This window comes from Haliotis rubra, unplaced genomic scaffold, assembly GCF_003918875.1.
Source record: "Haliotis rubra isolate DU_JTF1 unplaced genomic scaffold, ASM391887v1 Scf30, whole genome shotgun sequence".
NCBI classification, from domain to species: Eukaryota; Metazoa; Mollusca; class Gastropoda; order Lepetellida; family Haliotidae; genus Haliotis; species Haliotis rubra.
Genome location: NW_025766969.1, coordinates 3,224,749 through 3,252,730, shown reverse-complemented (window position 1 = coordinate 3,252,730; position 27,982 = coordinate 3,224,749). Strand labels below are relative to the sequence as shown.

At 40.4% G+C, this 27,982-nt stretch overlaps 2 protein-coding genes across 2 annotated transcripts; both read right to left on the bottom strand.

Moving 5' to 3' along the window:
* LOC124282636 (general transcription factor 3C polypeptide 2-like) lies at positions 1 to 16,992 on the bottom strand. The gene is made up of 16 exons (XM_046718665.1): positions 16,875 to 16,992; positions 16,334 to 16,387; positions 14,848 to 15,013; positions 13,230 to 13,342; positions 11,599 to 11,785; positions 10,970 to 11,093; positions 9,390 to 9,454; positions 6,768 to 6,901; positions 6,199 to 6,273; positions 5,376 to 5,688; positions 4,727 to 4,835; positions 3,876 to 4,007; positions 2,662 to 2,808; positions 2,168 to 2,272; positions 990 to 1,148; positions 1 to 239 (listed from the first exon to the last, which is right to left on the bottom strand). Exons 1-11 carry the CDS (start codon positions 16,990 to 16,992, stop codon positions 4,763 to 4,765), a joined length of 1,422 nt encoding a protein of 473 aa, XP_046574621.1. The 3' UTR covers positions 1 to 239; positions 990 to 1,148; positions 2,168 to 2,272; positions 2,662 to 2,808; positions 3,876 to 4,007; positions 4,727 to 4,762.
* Positions 14,927 to 27,812, bottom strand: LOC124282611 (zinc finger protein 512-like). Its single transcript, XM_046718636.1, has 8 exons — positions 27,725 to 27,812; positions 26,209 to 26,318; positions 23,348 to 24,947; positions 22,411 to 22,497; positions 20,937 to 21,086; positions 19,321 to 19,511; positions 18,825 to 19,023; positions 14,927 to 15,013 (listed from the first exon to the last, which is right to left on the bottom strand). Exons 3-7 carry the CDS (start codon positions 23,876 to 23,878, stop codon positions 18,834 to 18,836), a joined length of 1,149 nt encoding a protein of 382 aa, XP_046574592.1. The 5' UTR covers positions 23,879 to 24,947; positions 26,209 to 26,318; positions 27,725 to 27,812; the 3' UTR covers positions 14,927 to 15,013; positions 18,825 to 18,833.
* Between the last annotated feature and the right edge of the window lie 170 nt (positions 27,813 to 27,982).

Below are 27,982 nucleotides of genomic sequence, written 5' to 3'. Positions count from 1 at the left end.
ACGACTTTTCTTTTTACATGTGTGAGCAACAAATACTGGAATGGCCTAATTTTTAGAAGGGATACGCAAACCGATATGTCCTGCAATGTAACAGTTCTGAGAATACTGGATACACTGAAAATATGGATTTACATGTACCACCAGGCATAACTGGTCCATGCCTGTATAATTGTAGGTATAACTTCCAACTCAAGATGGCCATGTGTTTTCTTGTGTCTCTAAGGGCATCTGTTTCTTGTCTGAAATAATATGAGAAAATACATCAATTCTACATTATTCTCATGAAAATTGGTTTGATAATTCTGTATCATCAACCCATGTCTTGCATATTTGAAGAAAGTTTAGAATTTTGAAGTACAATATAGCAGCTTTGAAATAAATAAATGCCAAAAAGAACATTCAAGTGAGTGAGTGAGTTTAGTTTTACGCCGCACTCAGCAATATTTCCGCTATATGGCGGTGGTCTGTAAATAATCGAGTCTAGACCAGACAAACCAGTGATCAACAGCATGAGCATCAACCTACGCAATTGGGAACCGATGACATGTGTCAACCAAGTCAACGAGCCTGACCACCCGATCCCGTTAGTCGCCTCTTACGACAAGCATGGGTTACTGAAGATCAATATTCTAACCCGGACCTTCATGGGTCCAACAATGTTCTGAAAATATGATGGTTGATGAGTAAATAAAAGAGTCTTGAACAGATTAATAGCATTTGATATTATCATGAATATTCCATGAAGTCAGGCTACAATGACACAAAATCAACCAAGTCATGAATCTGACCATGTGATCCACTGAAGCCATTTACAAGTAATCTGCTGGAGCCAATTCCAACCCATAAATCATCACCAGGTTCAATCACACCGTTGTGTTGATCGTGGATACAACGCTCACTTAGTTGTTTGAAGAACATTGCTACTCTGTACAAGTAACTGGCAACAAATTCAGTGATGGGTAAAAAACAACAACTCAAGGTCAACTTACATGTTAAGTTCTTGAGTGTTCACTTCTACGGAACGAGATGCCCAGCACTGTCTTGGCTGAGTTCGTCAACATTCCACACAGGTTGTGCAGTCGCAGAAACCCAGCCTCACCTCCACTCAGTATCCAGGTGCAACTCTCCAGGTTAGGATTCACGGATATCTGCAGATACACAGGTAGTTTAGTTTCACCCACATTACTGTGCTCCTCTGACACACCATAAGCACATATTGGTTCTTCCTGTTGGTGAATCTTACATTAGGTGTACAAACTTCATTTGTACACCTAAGCATGAGATCATAATAGCCCACAGTGACGGTCTAGCTCCAAGTGCAACCTATTTGGAGACAGCAAATGATGTTTCATGCAGCTTTAATGTGCTATCCATCCATGTACAATCCACCCATCCATGTACTATCCACATATCCATGTAATATCTATCCCTCCATGTACTATCCACCGATATCCCTCCATGTACTATCCACCGATCCATGTAATATTCTTTCCCTCCATGTAATATCCACCCATCCATGTACTATCCACCCATCCATGTACTATCCACCGATCCATGTAATATCCACCCATCCATGTACAATCCACCCATCCATGTACTATCCACCGATCCATGTAATATCCTTCCCACCATGTACAATCCACCCATCCATGTACTATCCACCGATCCATGTAATTAATATCCACCCATCCATGTACTATCCACCCATCCATGTACTATCCACCGATCCATGTAATATCCTTCCCACCATGTACTATTCTTCCCTCCATGTAATATCCACCCATCCATGTACTATCCACCCATCAATGTACTATCCACCGATCCATGTAATATCCTTCCCACCATGTACAATCCACCGATCCATGTAATATTCTTCCCTCCATGTACAATCCACCCATCCATGTACTATCGACCGATCCATGTACTATCCACTCATCCATGTACAATCTACCCATCCATGTACTATCCACTCATCCATGTCATACCCACCTATCCATGTGCTACCCCCACAAGGGCGAAGTTGCTGCATCTAGAGCATGTTGGATGTCTAGTCTGGACCAAACAAATCGGTACATAGCTGTTGGTTACCTAGTCTAACCAGTAATCCCTATGAGAGTTCCCCTCACCAAGGCAATGGTGTTTGATCCCAACAGTACCGAACACTTACTCTATACACAGATTGTAGGGGCGCGGAGTCAACGTCATCAACAGAAATGGTTGGCATCTTATAGCCAGTGTCATCCTTGGAGTTGAGTGTCCGGATGTGATTCATCTGCACAGGAAAGAGAAGGATAAAAAAATTTAGGACATTTTTATTCCCATAGTGTTTAGGCGCACGCGCGCACGCACGCACGCACGCACGCACACCACAAATTATGAATGGTCCCTAAAGCCACATTAAAGTGTTTTCGCTCGTCTATGGTACAAATCAGCAGATACTTAGCTAGCTAGGCATGATACTAAGAAAGATTAAATGTTAGATCAAAAGACAGAAAAATGGTTCTTGGATGCCATGATGACAACAGATATGTCAATAATTGTGTACAGAAAATGTTTACTCCTTCGTGCTAAGAAGTTATTGTTCAGTAAAGGATACTGTAGTTGAGTGTATAAACAAAGGCTGTAAGTTTATAAGACCACATGGTCGAGACTATAACCTACATGTTCGTTGTCTCTGAACTCAATGCAGGGCTGGAAGGAATCCTTTGATGGAGGTTCGGATGGAGGTTCGGATGGAGGTTCGGATGGAGGTTCTGATTCAGGCCTCTCTTCTGCCGATGGACTTGTAATTAGAGCAGTGTAGATAATCTGTTGGAAACCAGCAATGGCTACATGAGAGTAGACACAAAGAAAGCAGCAAAACTATGTTCATGACTGCAGTTGTCTACTGAAGTCAAACACTGTTGTGTCAAACCTTGATGTAATGAACTTTGTTGCCTTGAAGTAAAACATTGGTCTCTTCATATGTTTATTATTCGTTATTCAATTGTGTCAAACTTTGGATAACTTGTGGTATACTCTTGAATCCCTTCAACTTCACTTTATTATATTCAGGACATACAAATGTGCCCAAACACACTGTTATCTCAGTGGGATGCAACAATACAGTAAACACTGACATACACACAACAACATGGATCGTGACATCTCTTGAATAAGAGTGAGTGAGTTTAGTTTTACACTACTTTTAGCAATATTCCAGCAATATTACAGCGGGGGACACCAGAAATGGGCTTCACACATTGAACCCATGTGGGGAATCGACATGACCAGCGAACGTTTTAACCACTAGGCTGCCTCACTGCCACCCATGAATAAGAAGGAAAAACACCCACACAATCTATAATGTAACATTATTGACCAAGGAGAATCTGTTTGTTAACTAATATCTCGGCTTGTGTGAAACTACATACACGAAGTGAATGGTTTATGGCAACTGATGCATAGGCGGATCCAGAGGGGAGGTGCAGGGTGCCCCACCTCCTGAAAGTTTATGTTATGACTATTGAAACTCTCGTGAAAACGGGTGAAACTGAAATGATGCAATCTCCTAAAACTATCTCAGTAGATACCATCACCCCAAACAATATGGACGACTCATATTGAAGTAAGTACAGTCACTACTCCTGAAAGTTTATTTTATGACCATTGAAAGTCTTGTGAAATCGGGTGAAAATGAAGTGTGCACCCCCCTTTCTCTAAAAGCTGTGTCTGCCCCTGTGATGTCCCTTCCTTATTAAGGTAGGAACACCATGCTGCCCTCGTGTAGGTACATACTCATGTGTTGTGTGACGACCCCAGCCCCTGTNATGACTGCTTTAACCCGAGGCTACCCCAGCCCAATACCCCGAGTCAACAATGGCTGTGTGTATTACCGCTTTACTTCTAGGTGTTCCCTTGGTGAACCTGGATGAGGGGATCCGTAGGTCGACAGTCTTCACAGCCACGACACAACCCGCGCCATCACACGACAGCAGCACGTTGAAGTGGGGGGAGTATGTCACATCCTGCAAGGAGAAACAATTCACTATCATCACACTTTATGAAGACAAATGTGAAATAGCTGCAAATTATACACAGTTGCTATGGTTAACAAGCAAGAGTAAGAGGGACTGTAGACTATTTTATATCTACAGCAGGTGGGGAGATTAATGTAAAAATGAATGATTGAATTGTCAGTCAGGCAAGCTGCTTGGTCAGACAACACCTTGTATGCCTGGTCACACAGATTACATTATACTAATCAAAACAAGTTAAGGATCACCCTCTTATGATGTGTTGCAAAACCAAGTGCAAAGATAGACTTCCTTAGTTCTTCTGCTCTGAGTATATACAAGGACATTGCCTTCAAACTCACATGGTGGAGACAGACCAAGGATCAGGAAAATGTAGGATTGTACAGCAGATCCTGGAATGCTAAGGGCCACAACTCTACACTCACTTGTGACTACACAGGGTTTATAGCTTATGATACTTCTAGGTAAGGGTGTAACGCTGGATAATAACAGGGCCCCTTGCTTCCTCAAAGCCACTGAGTCACACAGCTTTGTCGACTGAAGCCGTGGAGACCACTGAAGCCAGTATGTTAAAGTATTGGGAGTTACGATCATCTTAGCAACAATGGCCACCAATCAGCTTTGAGGTTTGTTGTTTAACCCTACACAATATTCCAGCCCAGGTAAATTATTGAATCTGGACCAGACAAATGACAACCTTGCTATCTCACCCACACCACTGAGTTGTGAACACACAGCGCATTTGTCTAAGAAGGGTTGGATCCAGTCTGGAGACCACTGAAGCCAGTTTCCTGGTAATACAGCGAGTTGTGAGCCAAGCTGCAAGAGAGTATCCATATATGCTGAACAATAGAAGGAAAAAACATACCTGCTGCTATAAAGACAACAATGGCCACCAATCAGTCCAACAGGATCTCAGTGGGTTTTTTGTTTGTTGTTTAACCCTGCACAATATTCCAGGTATAAGGCGGCAGTCAGTAAATTATTGAATCTGGACCCTCGGTCAGTAAATGGCAGAATTTGAGCAGACTTTTTTACCTCAGGCCTAGGTCAGTAAACGGCAGACTTCAAGCCAAGATCAGTAAATGGCAGACCCTTGGATTTAGATCAGTAAATGGCAGACATCAAGCCAAGGTCAGTAAATGGCAGACCTTGAGCCTAGGTCAGTAAATGGCAGACCTCAAGCCAAGGTCAGTAAATGGCAGACCTCGGGCTTCTACAAATGATATTGTCCTCAATCATAACATTACTCTTTTATATCCGCATTTTTAAGCAGATGGTGACGACAGATGACCCAAAACTGAGAGGGCCACATTTACAGGATATTATTCCAGATCTACTGAACCAGCTCCTACTCACTGCAGGCAGTCGTCCTGAGCAGTCACTACTCCGTTGTACACTCTGCCAGCCCATTTTATACCCGTCATCATGCCCATGTCGGAAGTCATCCACTTGTCGTATGGTCGATTGGGGTTGTTCATATCCCAGAACATCACCACTTTGTCTCGACCAGCAGTTGAAAAGCACGATGGTATGGTTTCGCTCCATGCACATCCAGTGACGGCTCGGAGATGAGCAGGGAAGGCACGTGAAGGGAGGATACTTTCCCCTGTGTTGGCTAACACTCTCAGTAGGGGCGATGTTGTGAGGAGGTCATAGACCTGGACGCATCCTGAGGAAACAGCCAGAAACACCAATCTATATAGACAGTATGGAGATAATAATTTTAAATACATAAAACATTCTCTCAGACATCTGTACTCATCATATATCATATCACTCTGGAGTGGTGTTCATGACGTCATGATACAATGGAGGACATGTAGTTACATGCAGTGAACAGTGCAAAAGATAACCTGTTTGGGCCATGAAAACTGGTGGTTGATACAATGAGCAATGCGTCTGGGCTGTTGTCAAGCAATCACTCAAGTTATAGCATATGAGAAACCATTCCATTCCCAACAGAAGATAAATTGCTAAAATCGGTTTACAGTATTTACAGCAAAAAATGCCTTCAAATTTAGAATAATTAACCTGGATATTTTACCCGATACACTGATCTAACTACAATGTACCCCTATGTACATTATTTATCTCCAGTCTGGTGCAGCCTCAGCTACCCTGAAGAGATTGTAAGTCCCTATATATGTGACTGACCTGGTGCCTCCCACAACTGACCTACCTTGTGAGTAGCCTGCCAGTATGTACTGACTGCCTCCTGCCTTCTGCCAGTCGATACACAAACAGCTGCCAGTGTCTGCCACACACAGAGGAGAAACAATGAATCATTATACAGCAGAGCTTACAACCCCAATAGAGGAAAGAGCTTGAGATGCTGGCCTCCAAGGGATGTAGGCCCCGGGCCAGATCCTGAAGCCAATGCATAATTGAAAATTCCCTTGTCAGAAAAGTCACTGAAAACTATGTATTCAGGCCTATTTTGTGTGATTATTAACATATTTTTACTTAAATTTTCATATGAACCCAGTTTCGCATGAGATTTATCGGTTTTGTCGTGCGAGATGGAAATGAGAAATATAAACGCAAGTCTCAAGCCAAATGTGTGACAGTTAGCAGGTATGGAAATGATGAAAAGCTATAATCTGCAACTAGTCAGTTCTGGGATGACGAGTTAATGTCTGCCTTGAATTCTTTGAAATTAAAGTTTTGTATAATTGCAATTACTTCCTTTGTTGTACATTTCCAACATTTGACGTTTGCAATTAACTATAACAATAGGAGAGTCAATACCTGAGTTAGATCTGTTTGTTAGTGTGAGGCAAGGTAGAGCCTTGTAGATGGGAGGAGTTCTCTCCCTTTGCATGTGCTCTTCTGGAGGGAAGTAGACCTCACTTGTTGCTTCTAAAAACTGGGGATGGGGAACACTGTAATACAAACAGATGTTATCTGTAAAATCAAATCTTAAAAATACCCGCGATTAAAAGTGGCCAAAAATTCGCCTGCTTCCCTCTCGCCCGCCAACTTAAAACCACAGACAGGTTACGTAACTCTGTTGCCAGAGCACTGCAGTGACGTCCATATGAGGAACGATTTTCAGTTAGTTGTATAGAAAATGTGTAGCACGCTCATCATTTTGATGATTTCTCGACATCAACGACGACATGCCGAATCGTTGCTTTGTCGCCAATTGCTCTTAGGGGTCGGGCGATGGTGTCCCCATGCACAGATTTCCAGAGGACCCGCGCAGTTAGGTGCTAAATGGGTTATGTTTGTGAGTGCGGCTTAGCGTTGTGGAAGCCTGAAACGATATCTTACTTGTGTTCAGATCGCTTCACGGAAGTTAAAGAATCAAAACTACTTACTAGTTGTAGTAAAATATGCATATGATTGATGACCATAAAGATTTTCTATGACACAACTTGTAACATAACGATTTCTTCCTCGGAAGTGAGGTTGTGGTCAAGTAACAATAATATTGTAAGTAGTATTATATTGACACCCACCTCGCTGCCACGAGAGAAAATTGTTATGATATACGCTATGTCATGCAAAAATCCTATTGGCCATCAATAAAATACATATTTTACTACCAGTAGAAAGTAGTTTGATTTTGTAACTTCGGTGAAAACAAACCTAAATAGCATTTATCCACAGACTGGCGGATGTTCCCGACAGGGCGCTCGCCATTTTTAAAATCGTAAAGTCTGTTAGAATTAATGAGATTATAGTTTGTTTTCATCAAGTTAGAAAATCAAAACTACTTTCTACTCAGAAGTTAAATATGTAATGGAATCATAACCAAAAGGATTTTGCATGACACAACTTATAACATAACGATTTCTTCCACGGAGGTGAGGTGGGGTCAAGTCACAATACTGCGCGATAAATTTCTTGCTACATTCACATGGTTAATGTCCACTCACCAGTATGTAGATACTAGTCAATGTGCGTCTTTATATTTGGTCTTATAATCCTAATTAGTTTATTATCATACTTTTATGCATTTTGAAACTAAATAAAAGCTGACGATCTGCTGATACTTATAGTGAATTTATAACAGAACTGTAATATCTAGACATTTTATAGTTTGCCAATGTGAATCATAATTAAGCACACACACCTAGTGTATGTTGTCTGTCTCATTACACTTCACGGCGAAAACAATGATTCTGTTGAATGCTACGACAAATGAATAAAAACAAAATGCAAATATTAAATTTAAAACAGATTAAAGTTATAGGAACAATATCAGGCCATTACCTTGTTTGAGGAATGTATCCATCAATATCCACAAAACTGTTCCAAATGATGTGTCTTTTAACAGTTTAATATCTGAAAAAAGTGATAAATCTTTTCAGGTATTGGTGTATAGTCTCATTGGTCACCCAAGATAGCACACCTGGCAACTAATTGCATAATGTCCGCCTTTCATTAAAAACCGTAATTTAGTTAGCCAATAATGGGCAATCAATCAATGTATTGCCGGTTAATCCTTTGAAAGAAGGACGTTGTTTTTACGCAGACACCGACCGCGGCAGAGTGTATTCAGTATAGATTAGTAAATCTACATACATCAACACTACCTTTTGACAAATCCGCTGTGTAAGATAAAAGTAATTAATCAATCAGCGTGTTATCGGTTAATCCTTTGATCGATGTTTATAATGTTGAATATTTACTCCAGACACAAGAAATGCCAAATGGGAACCTTTGTCGGTAATCTAAGTGTGTTACCACTAATTATACCTGTTATAAATTCATTAACTGACCATCAAGTGAATGATGACAAATAACATGTGTAGGTTTATACCACCTAACACGGGTTACAACAAGGGAGTATTAATTGCTGTATTGCATGTGAAAACTTATGGGCCGACACTGTTTTGAGATTACAAACAGATTTTTACATGACATGATTAAATATCGAGGTAAAAAAACACAGAAATGGGATCAATTTGGATCAGTCATTATCACAGAGTCGTCGCTCTGATTGGTTGAAATTTCGTTCGCGGGTGAGAATTGTGCACTGTTGTCAAAAAGGTCGATTTAAGTCAATTAAAGGTCGAAATGAGTAGTTTTAATGACGGGGTTTCATTTATAACGATTCCAGTTAGTGATTTATGTATTTTTACCCCCTAGGGTTTATGTGACCTTTAACAAAAATCAAACCTGATAATAACCAAACTGAGCACTGTTAACAAATTCCTGGTTATACAAGATCATAATCACCAGAATTGGCTATGTCTCTTTCATGACAAAATACCACATAAAATTGAAAATGAATATGGAAAGGGAGATTTAACAGTTATTTTGTTCTTAGAAATTAGTTATCAATAAACTGTATACTGATCGTAAAGTTTAAGGCTGTATATGATATGTTTTCCTCAGTGTTATCAGCAATAGAATGAATACCTGAAGACTCTGACGGTTCCATCAGAACAGGCCAGCGCCAACAGGCCCAACCTGGGCAGATCCTCCTGAAAACAGAACAACGGATTGTCAGAATTATATTCATTTGTATACATACAGATTAGAATCTAAAATGCAAACGCAACTGATCGACTTACCAGTAGTTTCTTAATGCTGCAGAAAGTACAAAGCGTATAAAATCATGCAATGACCCACACTGTTTATTATGATAACAAGCAATTAACCAAGTCAACAAGACTGATCTTTCAATATACTTTATTCACCCATTACAGCAATTGGATACCCAATGATCCAGTTTCTATTGGAACCCCACACCTGTGTATTGTCCAGCACAGCTATAGCTCATTCTGCCCTTTGAATGACATACCTGCTCTTTCAATGACATAGACTCTTTGTCCTGCACGCCTCACCTGTGTATTGTCCAGCATTATCTACCCTTCACCTGTGTATTGTCCAGCATTATCTACCCTCACCTGTGTATTGTCCAGCATTATCTGCCCCTCACCTGTGTATTGTCCAGCATTATCTACCCCTCACCTGTGTATTGTCCAGCATTATCTACCCCTCCACCTGTGTGTATTGTCCAGCATTATCTACCCTCACCTGTGTATTGTCCAGCATTATCTACCCTCACCTGTGTATTGTCCAGCATTATCTACCCCTCACCTGTGTATTGTCCAGCATTATCTACCCCTCACCTGTGTATTGTCCAGCATTATCTACCCCTCACCTGTGTATTGTCCAGCATTATCTACCCTCACCTGTGTATTGTCCAGCATTATCTACCTGTGTATTGTCCAGCATCACCTGTGTATTGTCCAGCATTATCTACCCCTCACCTGTGTATTGTCCAGCATTATCTACCCCTCACCTGTGTATTGTCCAGCATTATCTACCCCTCACCTGTGTATTGTCCAGCATTATCTACCCTCACCTGTGTATTGTCCAGCATTATCTACCCCCACCTGTGTATTGTCCAGCATTATCTACCCTCACCTGTGTATTGTCCAGCATTATCTACCCCTCACCTGTGTATTGTCCTACCCTCACCTGTGTATTGTCCAGCATTATCTACCCTCACCTGTGTATTGTCCAGCATTATCTACCCCTCACCTGTGTATTGTCCAGCATTATCTACCCTCACCTGTGTATTGTCCAGCATTATCTACCCCTCACCTGCATGTGTATTGTCCAGCATTATCTACCCTCACCTGTGTATTGTCCAGCATTATCTACCCCTCACCTGTGTATTGTCCAGCATTATCTACCCCTCACCTGTGTATTATCCAGCATTATCTACCCCTCACCTGTGTATTGTCCAGCATTATCTACCCTCACCTGTGTATTGTCCAGCATTATCTACCCCTCACCTGTGTATTGTCCAGCATTATCTACCCCTCACCTGTGTATTGTCCAGCATTATCTACCCCTCACCTGTGTATTATCCAGCATTATCTACCCCTCACCTGTGTATTATCCAGCATTATCTACCCCTCACCTGTGTATTGTCCAGCATTATCTACCCCTCACCTGTGTATTATCCAGCATTATCTACCCCTCACCTGTGTATTGTCCAGTGTGACGATGGGTTCCTCCCACACCCCTCTAGGACACCAGCACACCTGCCACACACTCCCGTAGTCATGGCCAATACTGAATGCAAGCTTAGGATCAGGAGTGGACGTACTGAAATACAGGAACAAACAAGGAACACTACAGTCACGGCCATCATAACATGATAAGTGAGTGAGATCAGCAAATTCATTTGGCTCACTGTTGCTTTAAACTTTATTATGTTCATACAATATATGACTGCTTTGTTGTTTAACACCAAACACAGCAATATCCCAGCTATATGATGCAAGAAGGTAAATAATCTATTCTGGACCAGACAATGTTGTGAATAAGCATTTTTCTGGGGACTAGTTCTTACCTGAATTTTAGAAATAACTCGAAATTACCTGGGATATGATATGTTATGTACTATCACAGTGTACAGGGTCTGTCCGCCTAAGAAGGAACAAAATTACAATACTTACATGGCCCAAAGACATTTTCAACACAGTAATATCCATTATCACAGGAATTAAGTGATCTTACCCTATGCAGACCAAAGACCATCAGAGGCAGTCAGCAAACTGCAACATTTCAGAACACAGCCACATGTCACTTTGAACCAATCTGAACTTACTTGTGGCAGGTTAACTCTCCGAAGTCCCACATTTGTACAACTCCTGGTTCACTGTATGTCTTATTTGTTGGGTGGTCAGGTGTTAAGTTACAAGACACAGCTGCAATTTGATTGGCTGTTTTCTTGTATGGTACAGGGCACCAGTCTATACCCCACACAGAGTACCCCGTGTAACAGGTTGAGTGACCTGCATAAAGAACAGCAGAAATGTCCACATGGTACAGAGGCATTTCACAGATCAAAGTTCATAATACACAAACATTTTCTACCCTATCATATCCCTACAAGTCCATTTTGTGATTCTCTACATAGAGTACCAAGTGCACAAGGTGGTGTGATATTTATCTCCAGCTGAGTCAAGATTAAAACAGTTCCATAAATTATAGTGAGGTGAGGTGAGGTGAGGAGGTGAGGTGAGGTGAGGTGAGGTGAGATGAGGTGAGGTAGGTGAGGTGAGGTGAGATGAGTGAGGTAGGTGAGGTGAGATGAGTGAGGTGAGATGAGGCAGGTGAGGTGAGGTGAGATGAGTGAGGTGAGGTGAGGTGAGGTGAGATGAGTGAGGTAGGTGAGGTGAGGTGAGGTGAGGTGAGATGAGATGAGGTGAGGTGAGGTGAGATGAGATGAGATGAGATGAGGTGAGGTGAGTGAGGTGAGTGAGGTGAGTGAGTGAGTGAGGAGGTGAGTGAGGTGAGGTGAGTGAGTGAGGTGAGTGAGTGTGAGTGAGTGAGTGAGTGAGTGAGAGTGAGTGAGTGAGTGAGTGAGTGTGAGTGAGTGAGTGAGTGAGTGAGTGAGTGAGTGAGTGGAGTGAGTGTGAGTGATGAGGTGAGGTGAGTGATGTGATGTGATGTGATGTGATGTGATGAGGTGAGGTGAGGTGAGGTGAGGTGAGGTGAGGTGAGTTTTCTGCTGTTTCTAGCAATAGTCCAGCAATATCATGGCGGGTGACACCAGCAATGGGCATCACACTTTGTATCACACAAGTGAACACTTAAGCACTGAGCTACCCCACCGCCCCAAATTTCCATGAGTTAATAGGGGCTAAAATCAATGGTCACAACCAAGTGCTTATCACCCAAATATTCCAGCTTACATTCTAGGTGAGGTGAGGTGAAATTGGGGTTAACTTCATGTTTGAGAATATTTCGCTCATATGACGACGTGCATGCGTGTGTATGTGTAGGTGCGGCTGCTTGTACTAGCCCAGACTGAAGCTGGTTTTATAGTGCTAGCCCACTGAGATAACATGCCGCAGTGAAGCATGAATACCCCACTCAGACACATTATACTGACTCCTAGCCGACCAGTCCTTGTTGTACCCATTAATGCCGAGCGCGAGGCAGGGACCAACAAGTACCATATTTTTACGTCTTTTGGTATGACGCGGTCGGGGACCGAACCCGCGACCTTCCGCTCTCCGGGCGGATGCTCTAACGACTACACCACGGAGGTGGTCTCAGCTTATATTCTAGTATTGAATATCCAACATGATTAAACATGGTCACACTGTGTACACTTGTCTTGCCATCACTGATATATATACATGTACATGCCTCCATCTAGACAGTACAAGACAAGACAGTGAAGCAGTGATGATGTGACTCAAAATGAGTCGTGAACATCTGACAACTTACCTGTGGATGTGATGCATTCAGAGACCCTCAGTTGTGTGGCATCTTTCTTGTCATTGCCACGTTTTAACACAAATGGATGACTTGTCCTTTCTGTTATATAAGTTCTGGCTTCCCCTGCAAAGAACATATTCATATATTCCACTTATAAATAACAAAACTTGATTTTAACTTCCTGTCATTCCAATGTATCAATGTTCTGTCAGTACTATTTTTCTAGTTTTAAACAGTCTAGGTATTGGTACCTTTGTAGGTCCAAACCAATTTCAGTGTTAATGATGTCCTGGGTGTTTAGGAAATATGCAGAGATACCAACCCAAAGTGTTATAAGTAGTAGTTTCAAGGATCAAAATTAGTAGTTTGACCATAAAATTAGTAGTCAACTAAATAATTAAAATCATAACAGATTCTGAGAAAGATATATAATATGACACTAATCAAGAGGGAAGCTTTAATTTCACATACCAGTTTCGTATTTATAATCGAATGGAGGGAACGGTGACATGGTTATATCATTCCGATACGATCGTCATTTTCCGCTGGTACACAATAAGTGGGTCAAATTGCAAGGTATTGAGATCAGCTTCAGTTTTCTGATAGACAATTTTGCTAAAATAATGTTTGTTACTTGCAATGATTCCAGTTAAAAAATGTCATTAAATTTGATGAATGGAAGGTAAGTGAAGTCCGAAAATGTATTTAATCAAAGAAAATATATGTTTTTCTCTATATATCCGAATTTTAATGAATTTTCTTCAAATTTCATAGAATTTCAAGTGCAATCGTATTAGCGTAGTTTGAGGCTAAATCGTAGAGGTTGGCATCTCTGAATATGGTATCCTCTGGATGAGAATTTTGGATGGTCAGGTCCTTTGTCAGCTTTACCTGATCAGATACAGTGAAACCTGTCTGAACCGGCACCCCATGGGACCGAAATAAAATGCCGGTTTAGACAGGGTGCCAGATTAGACAAAGAAGATCATTCTCCAACATGGCTGTCATTTATACTCGTCAACTTCTTTACCTCAAAAAGCCTTTGATCTTTTGTAATTGTGCAACAAATTAAAACATTGATGACACTGACAGATAATTATTCTTCATTCAGCATTAAACATTGTTCTAGCGTGCCATGACTTGTATTGGATTAAGGGACCTTGATTGGACCGCGCAATCTCTACTTCCTGATTATCTAGCATGCCAAGAGGATTAATTAGTGTATTGGATTATGGGTCCTTAATTGGACTGCTCATGCAGTGTTAGACAGTGTTAATTACAGTTTAAATTGCTTGTTATGACCGGAAAGTCAGTACAGATAAACTGGTGCCGGATTAGACAATGTAATAATGATAATATTGTTGTAAAATGGCGGCTTCATAATTTTATGCCGGCTTTGACAGTGTGCCAGATGAGACAGGTGCTGGTGTTGGCAGGTTTCACTGTATATTTCCTTCACTCTTCACCACAGCATTTAATTGTACAGATATTAATGGAGAAAAGTTTGTGCATAAAAATAACCTGGCATTAATAAAGATCCAGTGTATTATCAAAGTCTTGAGTTTAATAGAGGAAAAGCGGTACATCTGAGCAACAGGGTCACTGAGCTATTCCATTCATCACCTACTCTGTTGGCAGCTCCTTCCAGTTGTTATTTCTCGGAATCAGCTTTGGGAAGAGGACATTGTTGTTTTCTTCTTCCTTGGCTGCCAGTATTTCAGGGAAGAAGTCTGGGTGATCGGTGAAGTAGGGTTTTGAGGCTGTAAAGTCTCTGTGGAATTTCTTCAGTTTCACTAAAACAATGACAGAAAATATTTCCACTGTTCTCCTCACATTATGTTTACAAGTGAAGTTTTAGACATGAACTTAACTGGCAGAAACATATATACTGAACAAAACAAGTCATTCATCATGAATATTTTGGGGGATATAATTATGAAGGTGTGTCTTCACCACAAAGAAATATTCTCAAACTGTAATTTTTATGATAAAAATGTAATTTTTCAAGTAAAATTGATATTATTATACTTTTCTTATCCTGACTCATGATCTTTTGCTTATAGAATCCGACGGATTGGTGGTGTGTCAAGCCACTTCGTGGATTCATCAGCTGTCCTTAGATATGAACAAAATATTCTCAAGCACAACGTTAAACCCAATTTCACCTCACCTTATATGGATAATAAAGGTGGAATGTGGAACTGTCTATCCGGTTGACCTGGTAGTTGGTTCTTTGCAATAAAGTCTCATCTGAGTTTTAGATGAACTGCTGGATGAACACCCGTGTCGAATCTGGTTCGACCAAAGTCTAAGGCGTGCATCTCAGATACTTGAGCAGCCGTAGCTAGTGCAAGGAAAGGAATAGAGTCTTCTGAGTGAACAACTCAAAGACAGTTCATAAGACGCTCCATGCATGTAACTGGAATCCCTGTGGACTGCCTTGTAGCTGTTTGGTGTGCGGATGAATCAGGAGATTCACCAGTCTGGTAGATGAATTGTTGGTTCTCTGAGAAGCCTTATGAGTTTAGATGTACACCCCATCCTTGTAGTGAGGCGTCTACATATAGATGTAAATCGTATGCTGGCTCTTGTAAATAGGTTCCTCCGCAAACCTTCAACTTGACTGTCTACCATAAAAGATATTTTCTCAGGTGGCATGGTAGAGGGATCTTGAGATCCAGATTGTTGAGATAAGGTTTGAGGAACCTCTGGAAGGGTCGGAGCTGTAATCTGCCTCTGTGCATTAACGCTTGAGGTGAAGTCATCAGGTCTAATAATTCCTGCCAAGATTTGATCGCAATGAGAGTGAGTGGAAGACAAGCATGAATTTTTAGCCATCAGTCTTCTGGAACTGTTATACAGTTCTTTGCTGTGAGGAGTGAGTGAGTGAGTGAGTTTAGTTTTACGCCACACTCAGCAATATTCCAGCTATATGGCAGTGGTCTGTAAATAATCAAGTCTGGACCAGACAATCCAGTGATCAACAGCATGAACATCGATCTGCGCAAATTGGAAACGATGACATGTGTCAACCAAGTCAGCGAGACTGACCACCCAATCCCGTTAGTCGCCTCTTACAACAAGCATGGGTTACTGAAGATCAACATTCTAACCTGGACCTTCTTGGGTTCCGCTGTGAGGAATCTGATTCTTAGGAATTTGAGGTCCTGCAAGGGTTTGAGTTCTGACTTCATGAGGTTTACTTGCCAGCCTAGCTGTGTCAGTTCATAAAGTTCAACTGTTGTCTGAGTAGATCTGCAATTTGATGAGACTGTATACCTTCATCGGGGTAGAAGGTACTGTGTATCCCTCATAAATGAAGATATGTCACTAAGGGCTTTGTTACAAGTGTAAATAGCGCCAGGATTGAAGAAATTCCAAAGGGGAGCACCCTCCATTGGTAATGTACTCCTTGGTACAGAAACCACAGATATTTTCTTGAGGCTGGATTTATAGGGATATGTAGGTAAGGGTCGTGCAGGTCTATGCTGGCCAAATAATCGTTTGGTTTTATCAGAAATCTGAGTTCTGGTACATGGACCATCTTGAACTTTTCCGGTTTCAGCAGATAAAGGAGGTGAACTGTTTCATGTTGTATGTATGTCAGAATTTTCCTTGGAGTTCTTTTCCAGTACTAGGAAAATTGGTGAATACCCAGGTTCAGTTGATCTGGTTCTCCAATCTCCACAGCGTATTTCACTAGCTGTGAGTTGATGGTTTCTAACAGTTCCAGTTGTTGTGACTGCAGGTAATTTATGACCAATGGAGACATTGTAAGAGCAGGCGTAGCCTTTAGTTGGATGCTATAACTTAGGTTGCTCCTGGGATATGACAAGCTTTAATCCTCAGGTTGAGTCTGTCTGCTAGGTCGAAGAAACTGAAAGTCTAATTTAACAATGAAGCTGATGTCGTCGTGCCTTGTAGATTTATGTAAAAAGGCTACCGTCAGCTTGTCTGTGTAATCAGTGGTCCATGGCGATGACTGACTGAGTATGGTTTTATGCCGTTTTAAGCAATATTCCAGCAATATCATGGCGGGGGACACCAGAAATTGATTTCACAAATTGTACCCATGTGGGGAATCGAACCCGGGCCTTCGGCGTGACGAGGAACACATTAACCACTAGGCTACCCCACTGTCCCTATGGCAATGATGTTCCTTGAATTGTAGTAAATTTATGTGTAAAACTTTTCCCCCTGCAGACCAGGTTCCTGTCGCTACTTCTGAGTTGAAGTGCACTGCCCATTCATTCTTCCCCGTATGTTCGCAATCAATCTGTGTTCGATCAGAGCATGACATCAATGTCTACTCTATTTATAGCGAGACTGGCCTCTGCATAGCATCGGAAAGTGGAAGGCTGTGACAAGCTAGCCTCCATGAAATATGGTGCAATAGTTTGTTGACTAAAAGCGTGCATAAGAATTATGCCGCTTACATAATCCTCCCAAAATCACTTGAATAAGGGATGCTCCAGGTGTAAAGTTCTTGAAGGATTATTTATCCATAGAATTCATAGTCTGTACTGGCATACTGGTCCTTAAAAGCCTATGCTACGTCCTTCAGGCATGGTATGAAGGAAACAGCCATGACTGCGTAACAGTGTAGTCAATGCCATTGGTGCAAACATAGTAGATCTTGTTAATGCATTACTGGTATATTGAATTCCGTTGAGGTCGATGCTAAGTGATTTGAGATGAATTCTTGGTCACGTTCTTGTGCCGCCATAGCTGATAAAAGTATACATTTTCTGTCACTATATCAGTATGTGTATATATTGATGAATATAATTCCCTTGAGAATTGATAAGAAGAGAGAAAAGCAAATAAGTATGAGTCAGGATAAGGAAAACTAAATATTCATGAACGATAACTTGTGCAGAGCTCAGTACAGGATTTTTTATGAACAAGATCCCTGCTGCATGAACCAGTGTACCAGAGATCAGCCAGGTGTCCATTTTAATCAATTTCAAACATTTTGCTCAGACAGTCAATGAAAAAATTGGGTTTAAAGCCTCTTGCAACATTATTCCAAGTATGTGAGGGTGTGTCAATTTAGGAAGAAAACCTGAAATGATGCAGGTCTCACATATCTACCACCTTGGTGAAAACTACAAGCATTGGTATGCAGCTGACAAAGCTAAAAACACAATCAGAGTGAAACAGGATTCAAACCCACAATCACTGGTTTCTGGTGTACCCAAGGGAGGTAACTCTGCAAAGATTGTCGTTTAATGACTCAGCAATATTCATGCAACATGGCAGCAGTCTGTAAATAACTGAACCTGGACCAGACGATCCAGTGATCAACATCATGAGCATCGATCTACACAATTGGGATATGATGACGTGTCAACCAAGTCAGTGAGTCTGTCAGTCACCTCTTACGACAAGCATGGGTTGCTGAAGACCAATTCTAACCTGTATCTTCACAAGTTTAGCCTGCAAAGCAAAATGTGGTGTTGCAGGTGACTAGGTCACCCATGTCCCCTTGTTTATACTGACGTGATATACTGGGACATTATCATACCATGTCACTGAAGAAACCTTAAATGTTAGTAGCTTTCACTGATTAAAACATTACCAGGGTTGCTGTAACCAGCTTACCTTTATCTTTTACATTAAGACCTTCAACATCTTCAATTTCATGATCACCATCATCATCTCATCACTGCTGCCTTGAAAATCTCGGTCAACATCACTGTCGTCTGTTCCACTGTAGTCATCTTCTGAGTCTCCTTTCCTCCTACCAAACCGCGATGTCTTATTCTCATCTGCTCCGATCTCAGCAAGAGTCTGCATGGCTCTGTGAATGTAGGTGGGTGGGTTTCAGCAACAGCCAAAGATATCACAGTTCACTGTTAAAAGGTTCAAGTTTTATCAACCATGATATGACCTTGAACCTGGTTTTGACGCATAAGGTTTTCATCTCGACAAACTGAATTATGCTGACTTATGTCATATCCATGCACACAAATGAGAATGCCAACCAAAGGATATCTATTGCCTTTCACCAATCTGTTAAGACTTTGCTTGGCACTCCCAATTGCTTTAATTTTTTAACCCAGAAGTAAGAAAACATTACTTCTAAGTGTGAACCTACTTTTTGGCTGATTTACGTTTCGTCTTTCCCATCTTGTTGAGATCCTCGTCTCCAATCTCTTCTTTTTCCTGCTGTTCTAGCTGCTTGAATTTCTCCTCATCGTTGTCCCTCTTCTTGTGATACACCAGGTGGGCGTGGTACCACATGGACTTCTGGGACCGCCCACACACCTCACATACCGTGCGCTCCTCCTGGGAAGTACATCAACATCATGCACTGCCTTTAGACTGACTGACTGAGTATGGTTTACGCCGCTTTTAGCAATATTCCAGCAACATCACGGCGGGGGACGCCAGAAATGGGCTTCACACATTGTACCCATGTGGGGATTTGAACCCGGGTCTTCGTCATGACGAGCCAACGCTTTAACCACTAGGCTACCCCACCGCCCCGCACTGCCTTTAGAGATCATGTTGCATCAACAGGGGACTTTGCCTTTTTAAAAGTCACTTTAGTTTTGTCAATAATTTTGAGTAATGGAAAAACAATCTTCAACATTTTCCTCTCATTCTACTGGACAAACATGCCATTCTAAGATACAATAGGCTAACTAAACTTAAGCACAATGCTAAGAAGACCGTTATGACATCACTGGTTACCATGATGCCATAATCTTGCCTCACACATAAATGTCGTTTTCTGATTGGCTGAGCGCTCTTCTATTATTTTCAATATACCCTGCTTACAAGTGAGTAACATTTTATATGTACCCCGCTGGGAATGCCGAACTCATTTGGTACTTCGTAGTAGTAATTCTTTACCTCGAATAACATTGAATCACATATGATGGAGGGAAATTATCAATGTTTTGCGAATCCAAATCGATGGAAGAGAGATAACTCTAAACTGTTTTTCTTGTCGTCCTGGTACTCCATGCTATGATCCGATACCCATGCTTCAAACAGTTCAAAATTACCATTGAGGTGTTCGGTAAGATAAATATGTTGTTCACTGGTCCCTCGGGGCCCATGGGTTGATGTACCCTCGATGTTTCTTTATGTCTTTAACATAAACAAACATCGAGGGTACATCAGCCCATGTCCCCTGAGAGACCAGTGAACAACTTATAATGACATCCCTAATCGCTGTCACCAAGGTGGTTAACCATACCATTTATACTCAAGACACAGACTATTACAGTTTATGAACAAAATAGTTGGAGGAAAGACTTTGGATTTTAAACAGCATCAGACTGGACTCTTTGGACAACAAATATACAAAAACTGACAAAAATGTTCAAAAATCCATGACAAGCCTCTGAGTTTCCAACGTTTACTGACAAGTGATGGTATGTGCATATTGTGTTTGTACACTTGGGTGAATTTCTATATCCATAATTACAAAACATGAGTGAGTGAGTGAGTGAGTGAGTGAGTGAGTGAGTGAGTGAGTGAGTGAGTGAGTGAGTTAAGATTTAAAATCACATTGGCAATATTTCAGCCATATTGTGACTAAGTGAGTGAGTGAGTGAGTTAGAGTAGAGTGGACGATATATCAAGACAGTTGTATGTGTGCGACGTGACAAAATATCAGTACACATAAAATATAATACAAGCAATACACATAAGATATAATACAAGCAGTCGACATAAAATATAATACAATCCATCAGTCACCTCTCTGCCACACCACTTGATGTGATGGACGTAGTAGTGGTAGTATCTCAGCTCCTTCTTACACTGCTGACACACCAGCTTGCCCTGGGCCTTCATGATCCTCTTCAGAGCAGCTGTATCCGTCATTCCTTCAGGACAATCCTTGGCCCACTAAAACATACACAATATGTGCCATGTGAACAAGACTGAAATAATATTTTCTTCCACGGCAAAGTCTGCAGCAGTATTTGGAAAACATCTCATGTGCTTTTACCATCGTTACCACTGTTAAAACTCAACTGCTCCAAAAATTTGTTTTGTTTGTTGTGATAATACCACACCCACTAATATTCCAGATATAGGATGTTAGCCTGTAAATAACCAAGTCTGGACCAGACATTCCAGTGATCAGCGAATGTTAACATGCATTCAACCAATCATTGAGCTGACCAACCCCATCTATTAATCATCTCTTAGGTTGCTTGGGACATATTCTAACTAGATTGTTTAAAATCATCACCATGATTACATGAGCTGTTGAAGTTGTATATTTTTTTTTCTAATTTGATATTTTTTCATAATTAACAAAACAATGTTGTTAGCATTAAACATCATATTTCTAAAGAGTAAATAATTTCGTTTGCAAATCAACACAAAAACATATACTATCAAGTAATTCTTATTCTTACAGTTCAGAACTATATTTTCTTACAGACAGATTTTATCCATATTAATTCTAAGTGTTTGCATGCTGTATATCAAGAGTCATCAGCACAGTTATAGACATAAACAAAAACAAATAATATATATACATCAAAGCAATTGTCAGTAGTATGATTTGTTTAAGTTAAACATCTACAAAAGAGTGAAACTATAAATCCTTTACATCATTACACATGCTCAAGCAAACACACAGTGCTCAACATTCCTTTGAGAGACTACAGTCAGTTTGGGTTCAAATGAGAACGATGAATGATTAAATAACTTGAAATAGGGATAAGTGCACAAAACATAAATGAGACACATGGTCCTGGAACCTTTGTACCCAACATGATCTGATATCTGACGCTTTATGTTCAATCACAGAAAAAGTTGTTTAAGAAAGTATCAGGTAACATTGTTCTAATTTCACGTTCGCGCTGAGGGGTGACAAATTGCTGGTGGAACGTTGCCAGCTGTTTCATGACTAGTAGGGGGGCTGTGTTGAGTTGCACCTGAAGAGCGTGCCGGCACTGTTCCATCAGTCACCCCTCGGTATGAAGAGTGAAAATAAAACAATGTTACATGATAGTTTCTCAAACAACTTTTTCTGTGATTAATCATAAAGCGTTAGATTTATGTGTCTCATTTATGTTTTGTGCACTTATCCCTATTTCAAGTTATTTAATCATTCATCGTTTTCATTTGAACCCAAACTGAGTGTAGTCAACAGATCAACATAAATATTTCTTGAGAAAATTGTCCAAGAATTCTCCGACTAGGCTTATGACCCTACCAGTGCTTGGTGTACTGTCATGAGGTGGAACTTGAGTCCGGCCAGAGTTGTCAGATCCTTGTCACATCTCATGCACATAGTTGATGCCTGGTGACAAACATATTATATAAACATTATTACCACGATCAGTATCACGTGTGCACAGCTCCGGGTCAGTTACACTTTCGGCATTTTTCCCCACGATATTTGACAACAATAGAGGACAGCAATCTTTATAATAGCAACTTCAAGTTCACAGAAGTCATTAATTGTTTCATTCCCATTCAATCTACAGTAAACAACACACAACCAGTCACACAATCAATTATTCGAAGGTACTTTATGATATAAATATATATTATTTCACAAATGACAAGAGGAATTCTGAAATGGCAAGAACTGTTACAGCTAATTGTGATGAAATACCTATTTGTACTGCCATGATTCCCTTCTGCAGCGTTATATGAAAACATAATCGGTGGCAACAAACAGGCTAGACATATCGGTGAATAGCTAATTAAGTATCATAATTAATTCTGTTTCATTAAGTTAATGAATGGCGGAGTAATTTTGTAAATACGGCTAAAATATGACGATAACTGTGTGGCAGCCAGTCAAGGTTTCACCAAAGTGGTAGACATTTTCGACCTGTTTCCCTTTATGTATTCTTCCGATAGTTAGCATATTCAGTTGAAAGACTAGGACATAATTATAATAGATATCTGTTCAAAACTACTCAACATGTTCCACTATACACCCAATCCACATGTGACTTGTCCATAATAAAATCCGCTGTTTTCGTATATGATTATCCTTGATACACTGACATCAAAGAGCAACTATTGCCAGACACTTGCCTATTTTTTCAAACACGTGATATATGTGATATACTTAGAGACAATTCAGCTGTTTCTATAACTGTTGATTGTGTAACTATAAGATGATTTACTTGGCTTACCGCAATTTCAGGAGACTTCATTCGAACGACAGGAGTTTTTCTTGGTCGCCCTTTTTTAGCCACTGGGGTACATTCCACTTCCGAAGATTCATCCAAACTTCGCTTCGGTCGGCCTCTTTTAGCCACAGCAGTATATTCCACATCAGATGATTCATCCAAACTTCGCTTTGGTCTGCCTCTTTTAGCTGCAGGGGTATACTCGACTTCAGAAGATTTATCCAAACTTCGCTTTGGTCGGCCTCTTTTAGCCACAGGAGTATATTCCACGTCAGATGATTCATCCAAACTTCGCTTTGGTCGGCCTCTTTTAGCTACAGGGGTATAGTCCACTTCTGAAGATTTATCCAAACTTCGCTTTGGTCGGCCTCTTTTAGCTACAGGGGCATACTCGACTTCAGAAGATTCTTCCAAACTTCTCTTTGGTCGGCCTCTTTTTGCTACAGGGGCATTTTCTACTTCAGAAGATTCTTCTAAACTTTGTTTCTTCCCTCTGCCCTTAGCTTTACGTCCCTGGGTGGAATCGTTCATCATACTCTCCTCATCACTTACACTTACTGTTCTTCTTGTAGTTTCCTTTGTCTTACTATCATCACTACAATCACTGTCATCTTCATTGTCCGAGCCTAAGTCAATGTCATCACTATATTTCTTGGCTTTTCTTCTCCTTGAGCTTGTTCTTAAGGGTATACTACTGTCCTCTTCTAGTGAGTTGTTATGTCGAGAGGAATTATTTTTATCATCACTTCTCTCTTGCTGTGAAGCATGTCTACCTCTTCCTCTACTGCCCCTGGGCTGACCTCGGCCCCGGGATCGACCTCTACCTCGACTGGGTAATGGAGTTGATGTGGGCAACGTTGTTGCGTCAAATGATTCATCCAATAATTCTTCTTCCTTGTCTGTGTCAACATTTCCTTTTAATTTTCCTCTTGATGTATTCAAAGTATTTGAATCACTTACACTGTTATCCTTCACCTCAACAGAGTTATGTCCCTTTGTTTTTGATGCAGTTTTAGAGTCTTTCCCTTTCTTTAATTGTGATGTCACATCCTCACTGTCATGAGTGTTCTTATCATTCGGGGATCCATCTCTTGATTGATGTTTCTCAGATTTATCCTTCACTGATTCTTCACCCACACCATCATCAAAGTCACAAATATATGCAGGTTTCTGTCTGTCGGATACTTCAGCTTTTTTAACACTAGGATTACTCTTGTCTTTTCCAACTGTGCTGCTTCCATCTTTAACATTTCTTTTCTTCGTATTCGAATCAACACTTTCTTGGTCTTCCAGTCTGACATTGGGCACACGCGTTCTCTTGGAAGAACGTATTTTGGGGACTTGATTTTCTTCCGCCTCTTTCGCTTTCAGCTTTTTCTTGTCTGAGAGAGCGAGAGACGAAAGAAGGTCCTCTTTTGAAGGACCACCATCTCTTCGAGGCGAATCAGCCGCCTCTTCATCTGGAGGGTCACTCTCAACCTCTTTATCTTTTTCAGCTGCAGGAATTTTAATTGGTGATATGGAAACTTCAGCACTTCGTCTTGGCTTTGGTCCACTACTTTAGAGGGTCTTTCTTTCCCCTTTTTATTTTTTTCAAAAGAGTCTGAAAATATATTTGACCGGCACTTAAAACATCACTAACAATGATAAACTTCATTTTAATCATATGTACACACACAATATATATATATATATATATATATATATATATATGTATATTACGGAATTGCCCAATCCGCCCAATCCGCAAATTACGCATGATATTTGCGTAATCCCCGAGAATGGGCGAAGCTCTGCCCAAACCCTGTCATTATGCAATTAGTAGTGCTCGTTCCCGTGAATTGAGCAATTAACTAATCTGCGTAATCCCATAGATTGAGCAAGCTGAGTTTTTATATTAAAGGAGAATACTAAAACTTTTCATAGGGTAAAGGCATTCTAAAAGTCACCTTCCCTGATAAAAATTGAACAAAAAGTATGGGTTCCAGGGGGGTTGACATCTGATTATCAAAACCGTTTTTGCTCATTCCAAGGATTACGCAGTGAGGCATGCCCAGTCCGCAGATTAAGCAAGCAAGGTGGCGGTTGACGGGAATGGGCCAATACCTTTGCGTAATTCGCGGATTGGGCAATTCCGTATATTACGCACGACATATATATATATATATATACACAAGTGTAGAAAACCTGGTACAACACTCATGTTATCAAAGTTATAATTCAAATCAATATTTAATAATATATAGAATTCTTTCATTCTTCTGAATGTCACAAATCAAAGTGACTTCCACAAATCTCCAGACCCATTGTTTGAAAATGACAGCATCACAACACAGTAATACTGAGTGCTCTGATAGCATAAGCAGTGCTCAGTAAACAGACTAAAATAATAACTTATAATTTCTTCAAATATGCCGAATGAGGTATGGGTCATTATCAGCATTCGAAATACCTGCCTGCCTGACCGCCCGCGGACTCCCAGATTCTCAAATTCATCTGCCCGACGGTCGGGTTAAACATTTAGACATGTATATGAAGATATGTTTTGGTCAGGGCTGGCAAGTTTTACATCTAACCAGTCCTGTGGTCTGGCTGAAATATTTGGGAGTTTCATGCCCTGTCATTATCATAGACACATCATCATGATCATGAGTCTTGAAATACTGTCACCACAATTAAAGCCAAAATGATTCAGTCTATATTTCAACCATTAGTCCGAAGCCCCAAAATGAGAAAGTTCAGTCCATGTATTAACAAGTTACAATCAACAGAAAGCGATGCCAACCGACAATTTCAGTCGTGGATTTTGACACAGAGTGCAGACAATTCTCACAGCCAGATTCACTGAACAGCCAGTATTTTACCATCATTTATTTCTGCTGATGTGTCCTTTTTAATTTTCCCTGATCTTGGGGTCCTCCGAACCATTGTGATGCTTCTATAGGAACATGTTCCCTGCTCTTTTGTGTTGAAACTGAAATATGAGAATATGTTTCAGTGAGTATGTCCCAAAATGTTTGTGGTTGTTGTTGGTTTGTTGTTTAATGCCTCACTCTGCAATATTCCAGCTACATGTATTTGGTGGCGATCTGTAAATTATCAGGTCTGGATCAGACAATCCAGTGATCAACAGCATGAGCATCGATCTAGACAATTGGGATATGATGACATGTGTCAACCAAGTCAGCGAGCCTGACCACCCGATTCCATCAGTCGCCTTTTATGACAAGCAATGGGTTGCTGAAGACCAATTCTAACCCGGATCTTCACAGGTAATGAACCAAAAGGTGACATTATCTCCAATTTCAATCAACATTCAAAGGAAACACAAATATTAATTGTGCTTCTGATTGTAGCCGGACGGTGGGGTAGCCTAATGGTAAAAGCGTCCGCTTGTCACACTGAAGACCCAGGTTCAATTCCCCACAAGGGTACAATGTCTGAAGCCAATTTCTGGTGTCCCCTGCCATGATATTGCTGGAATATTGCTGAAAGCAGCATAAAACTATACTCACTCACTCTGATTGTACCTATACAATCTGATTCTGCACACATTCCTAACTTTATAATACAATAATGTACCGGTAGATCTAGAACAAAATTAATCCTGCAAAATAGAGACACAATCGTAGCTGCCTTATATTTCTTATCATAGTTTAATTAACTTCACTCAAATAAATACCATAGAAGTAGATTGCCCTGTAAAAGGTGGCAATTAAATATGATCATCATTACCAACTTAATTTTCCATTGTCATAAAAGTAACACCAAGTGGTATCACTATGTCATGATCATAATGGATACACTCTGACAACAAAAAAGTTTGTTTCTGAACAACTGTAAATTATAGAAAAGAATATGTAAGTGCCCTAGCTAGTTTATAAAGTTCAGTGAAATGTATTATTTCTTAAGTCAGTGTGTGTGAAACCACATCCTTTCAAAACAAATTAGTCTGACATCATCAGAGCCACAACACTTAATCACTAACTAACTAAAATGATTTCAGATTAACCGATATTTTTTTTCAAATGTGTTTTATCTGTATCCTCAATAAAACACGAGCACATAAACATTCATCTATTATGACATCATGACATCTCATTGCAAAATAGAACTCTTTCAAAAATATAAACCTAATTTGGAACAAAAAATTGGCGTTACTCTCAAAAAAGTCTGTTTACATTTTTGGTGTAAAGATCAAATTAAATATTCGCAAAAATGTCAAAATTCCACACAAAGCCGGAGATCCTGATATAATGTCTTCGACGAGAGCAAATATTTTGTTAACTACTCGCCATTGACTGTGGCTGTCACGTCAGAAGACAAATAAAGGGTACACTCCACAAGAAAAAGTTAAAGTCGAAGTGTAAAATAGCATACTTCTCGGGATTCGAACCAAGAACCCACAGACTTCGACAAATACACAAACCCCTCCAAAACTGTCTCGCAGGTGCGATGAAATCACGCGGGTTCAGCGAGAAATACCGATGTACTATTTTCCTCACACTGGTTCGAATAGTTAATATGTCAAATAACATCCACTAGGAGGAGACGGTTACCTCATAAATAAAACGTGTCACAAAGTTAACAATCATAGTTTTAGTGTTTCAACTTAGATAGGTTAAAGCTTAAGGACTT

Coding starts and splice junctions, on each gene's coding strand:
- LOC124282636 (XM_046718665.1), bottom strand. CDS start 16,992: ATGTCTCCATTGGTCATAAATTACCTGCAGTCACAACAACTGGAACTG. Junction 13,343..14,847: donor TGGAAGGAGCTGCCAACAGA/GTAGGTGATGAA, acceptor GTTCTTTGCAGG/GGAAGCCAGAACTTATATAA. Junction 6,902..9,389: donor GGAACCGTCAGAGTCTTCAG/GTATTCATTCTA, acceptor TTTGTATTACAG/TGTTCCCCATCCCCAGTTTT.
- LOC124282611 (XM_046718636.1), bottom strand. CDS start 23,878: ATGATGAACGATTCCACCCAGGGACGTAAAGCTAAGGGCAGAGGGAAG. Junction 22,498..23,347: donor TGAAGTCTCCTGAAATTGCG/GTAAGCCAAGTA, acceptor GTTTGTCACCAG/GCATCAACTATGTGCATGAG. Junction 19,024..19,320: donor AAACGTAAATCAGCCAAAAA/GTAGGTTCACAC, acceptor CTACATTCACAG/AGCCATGCAGACTCTTGCTG.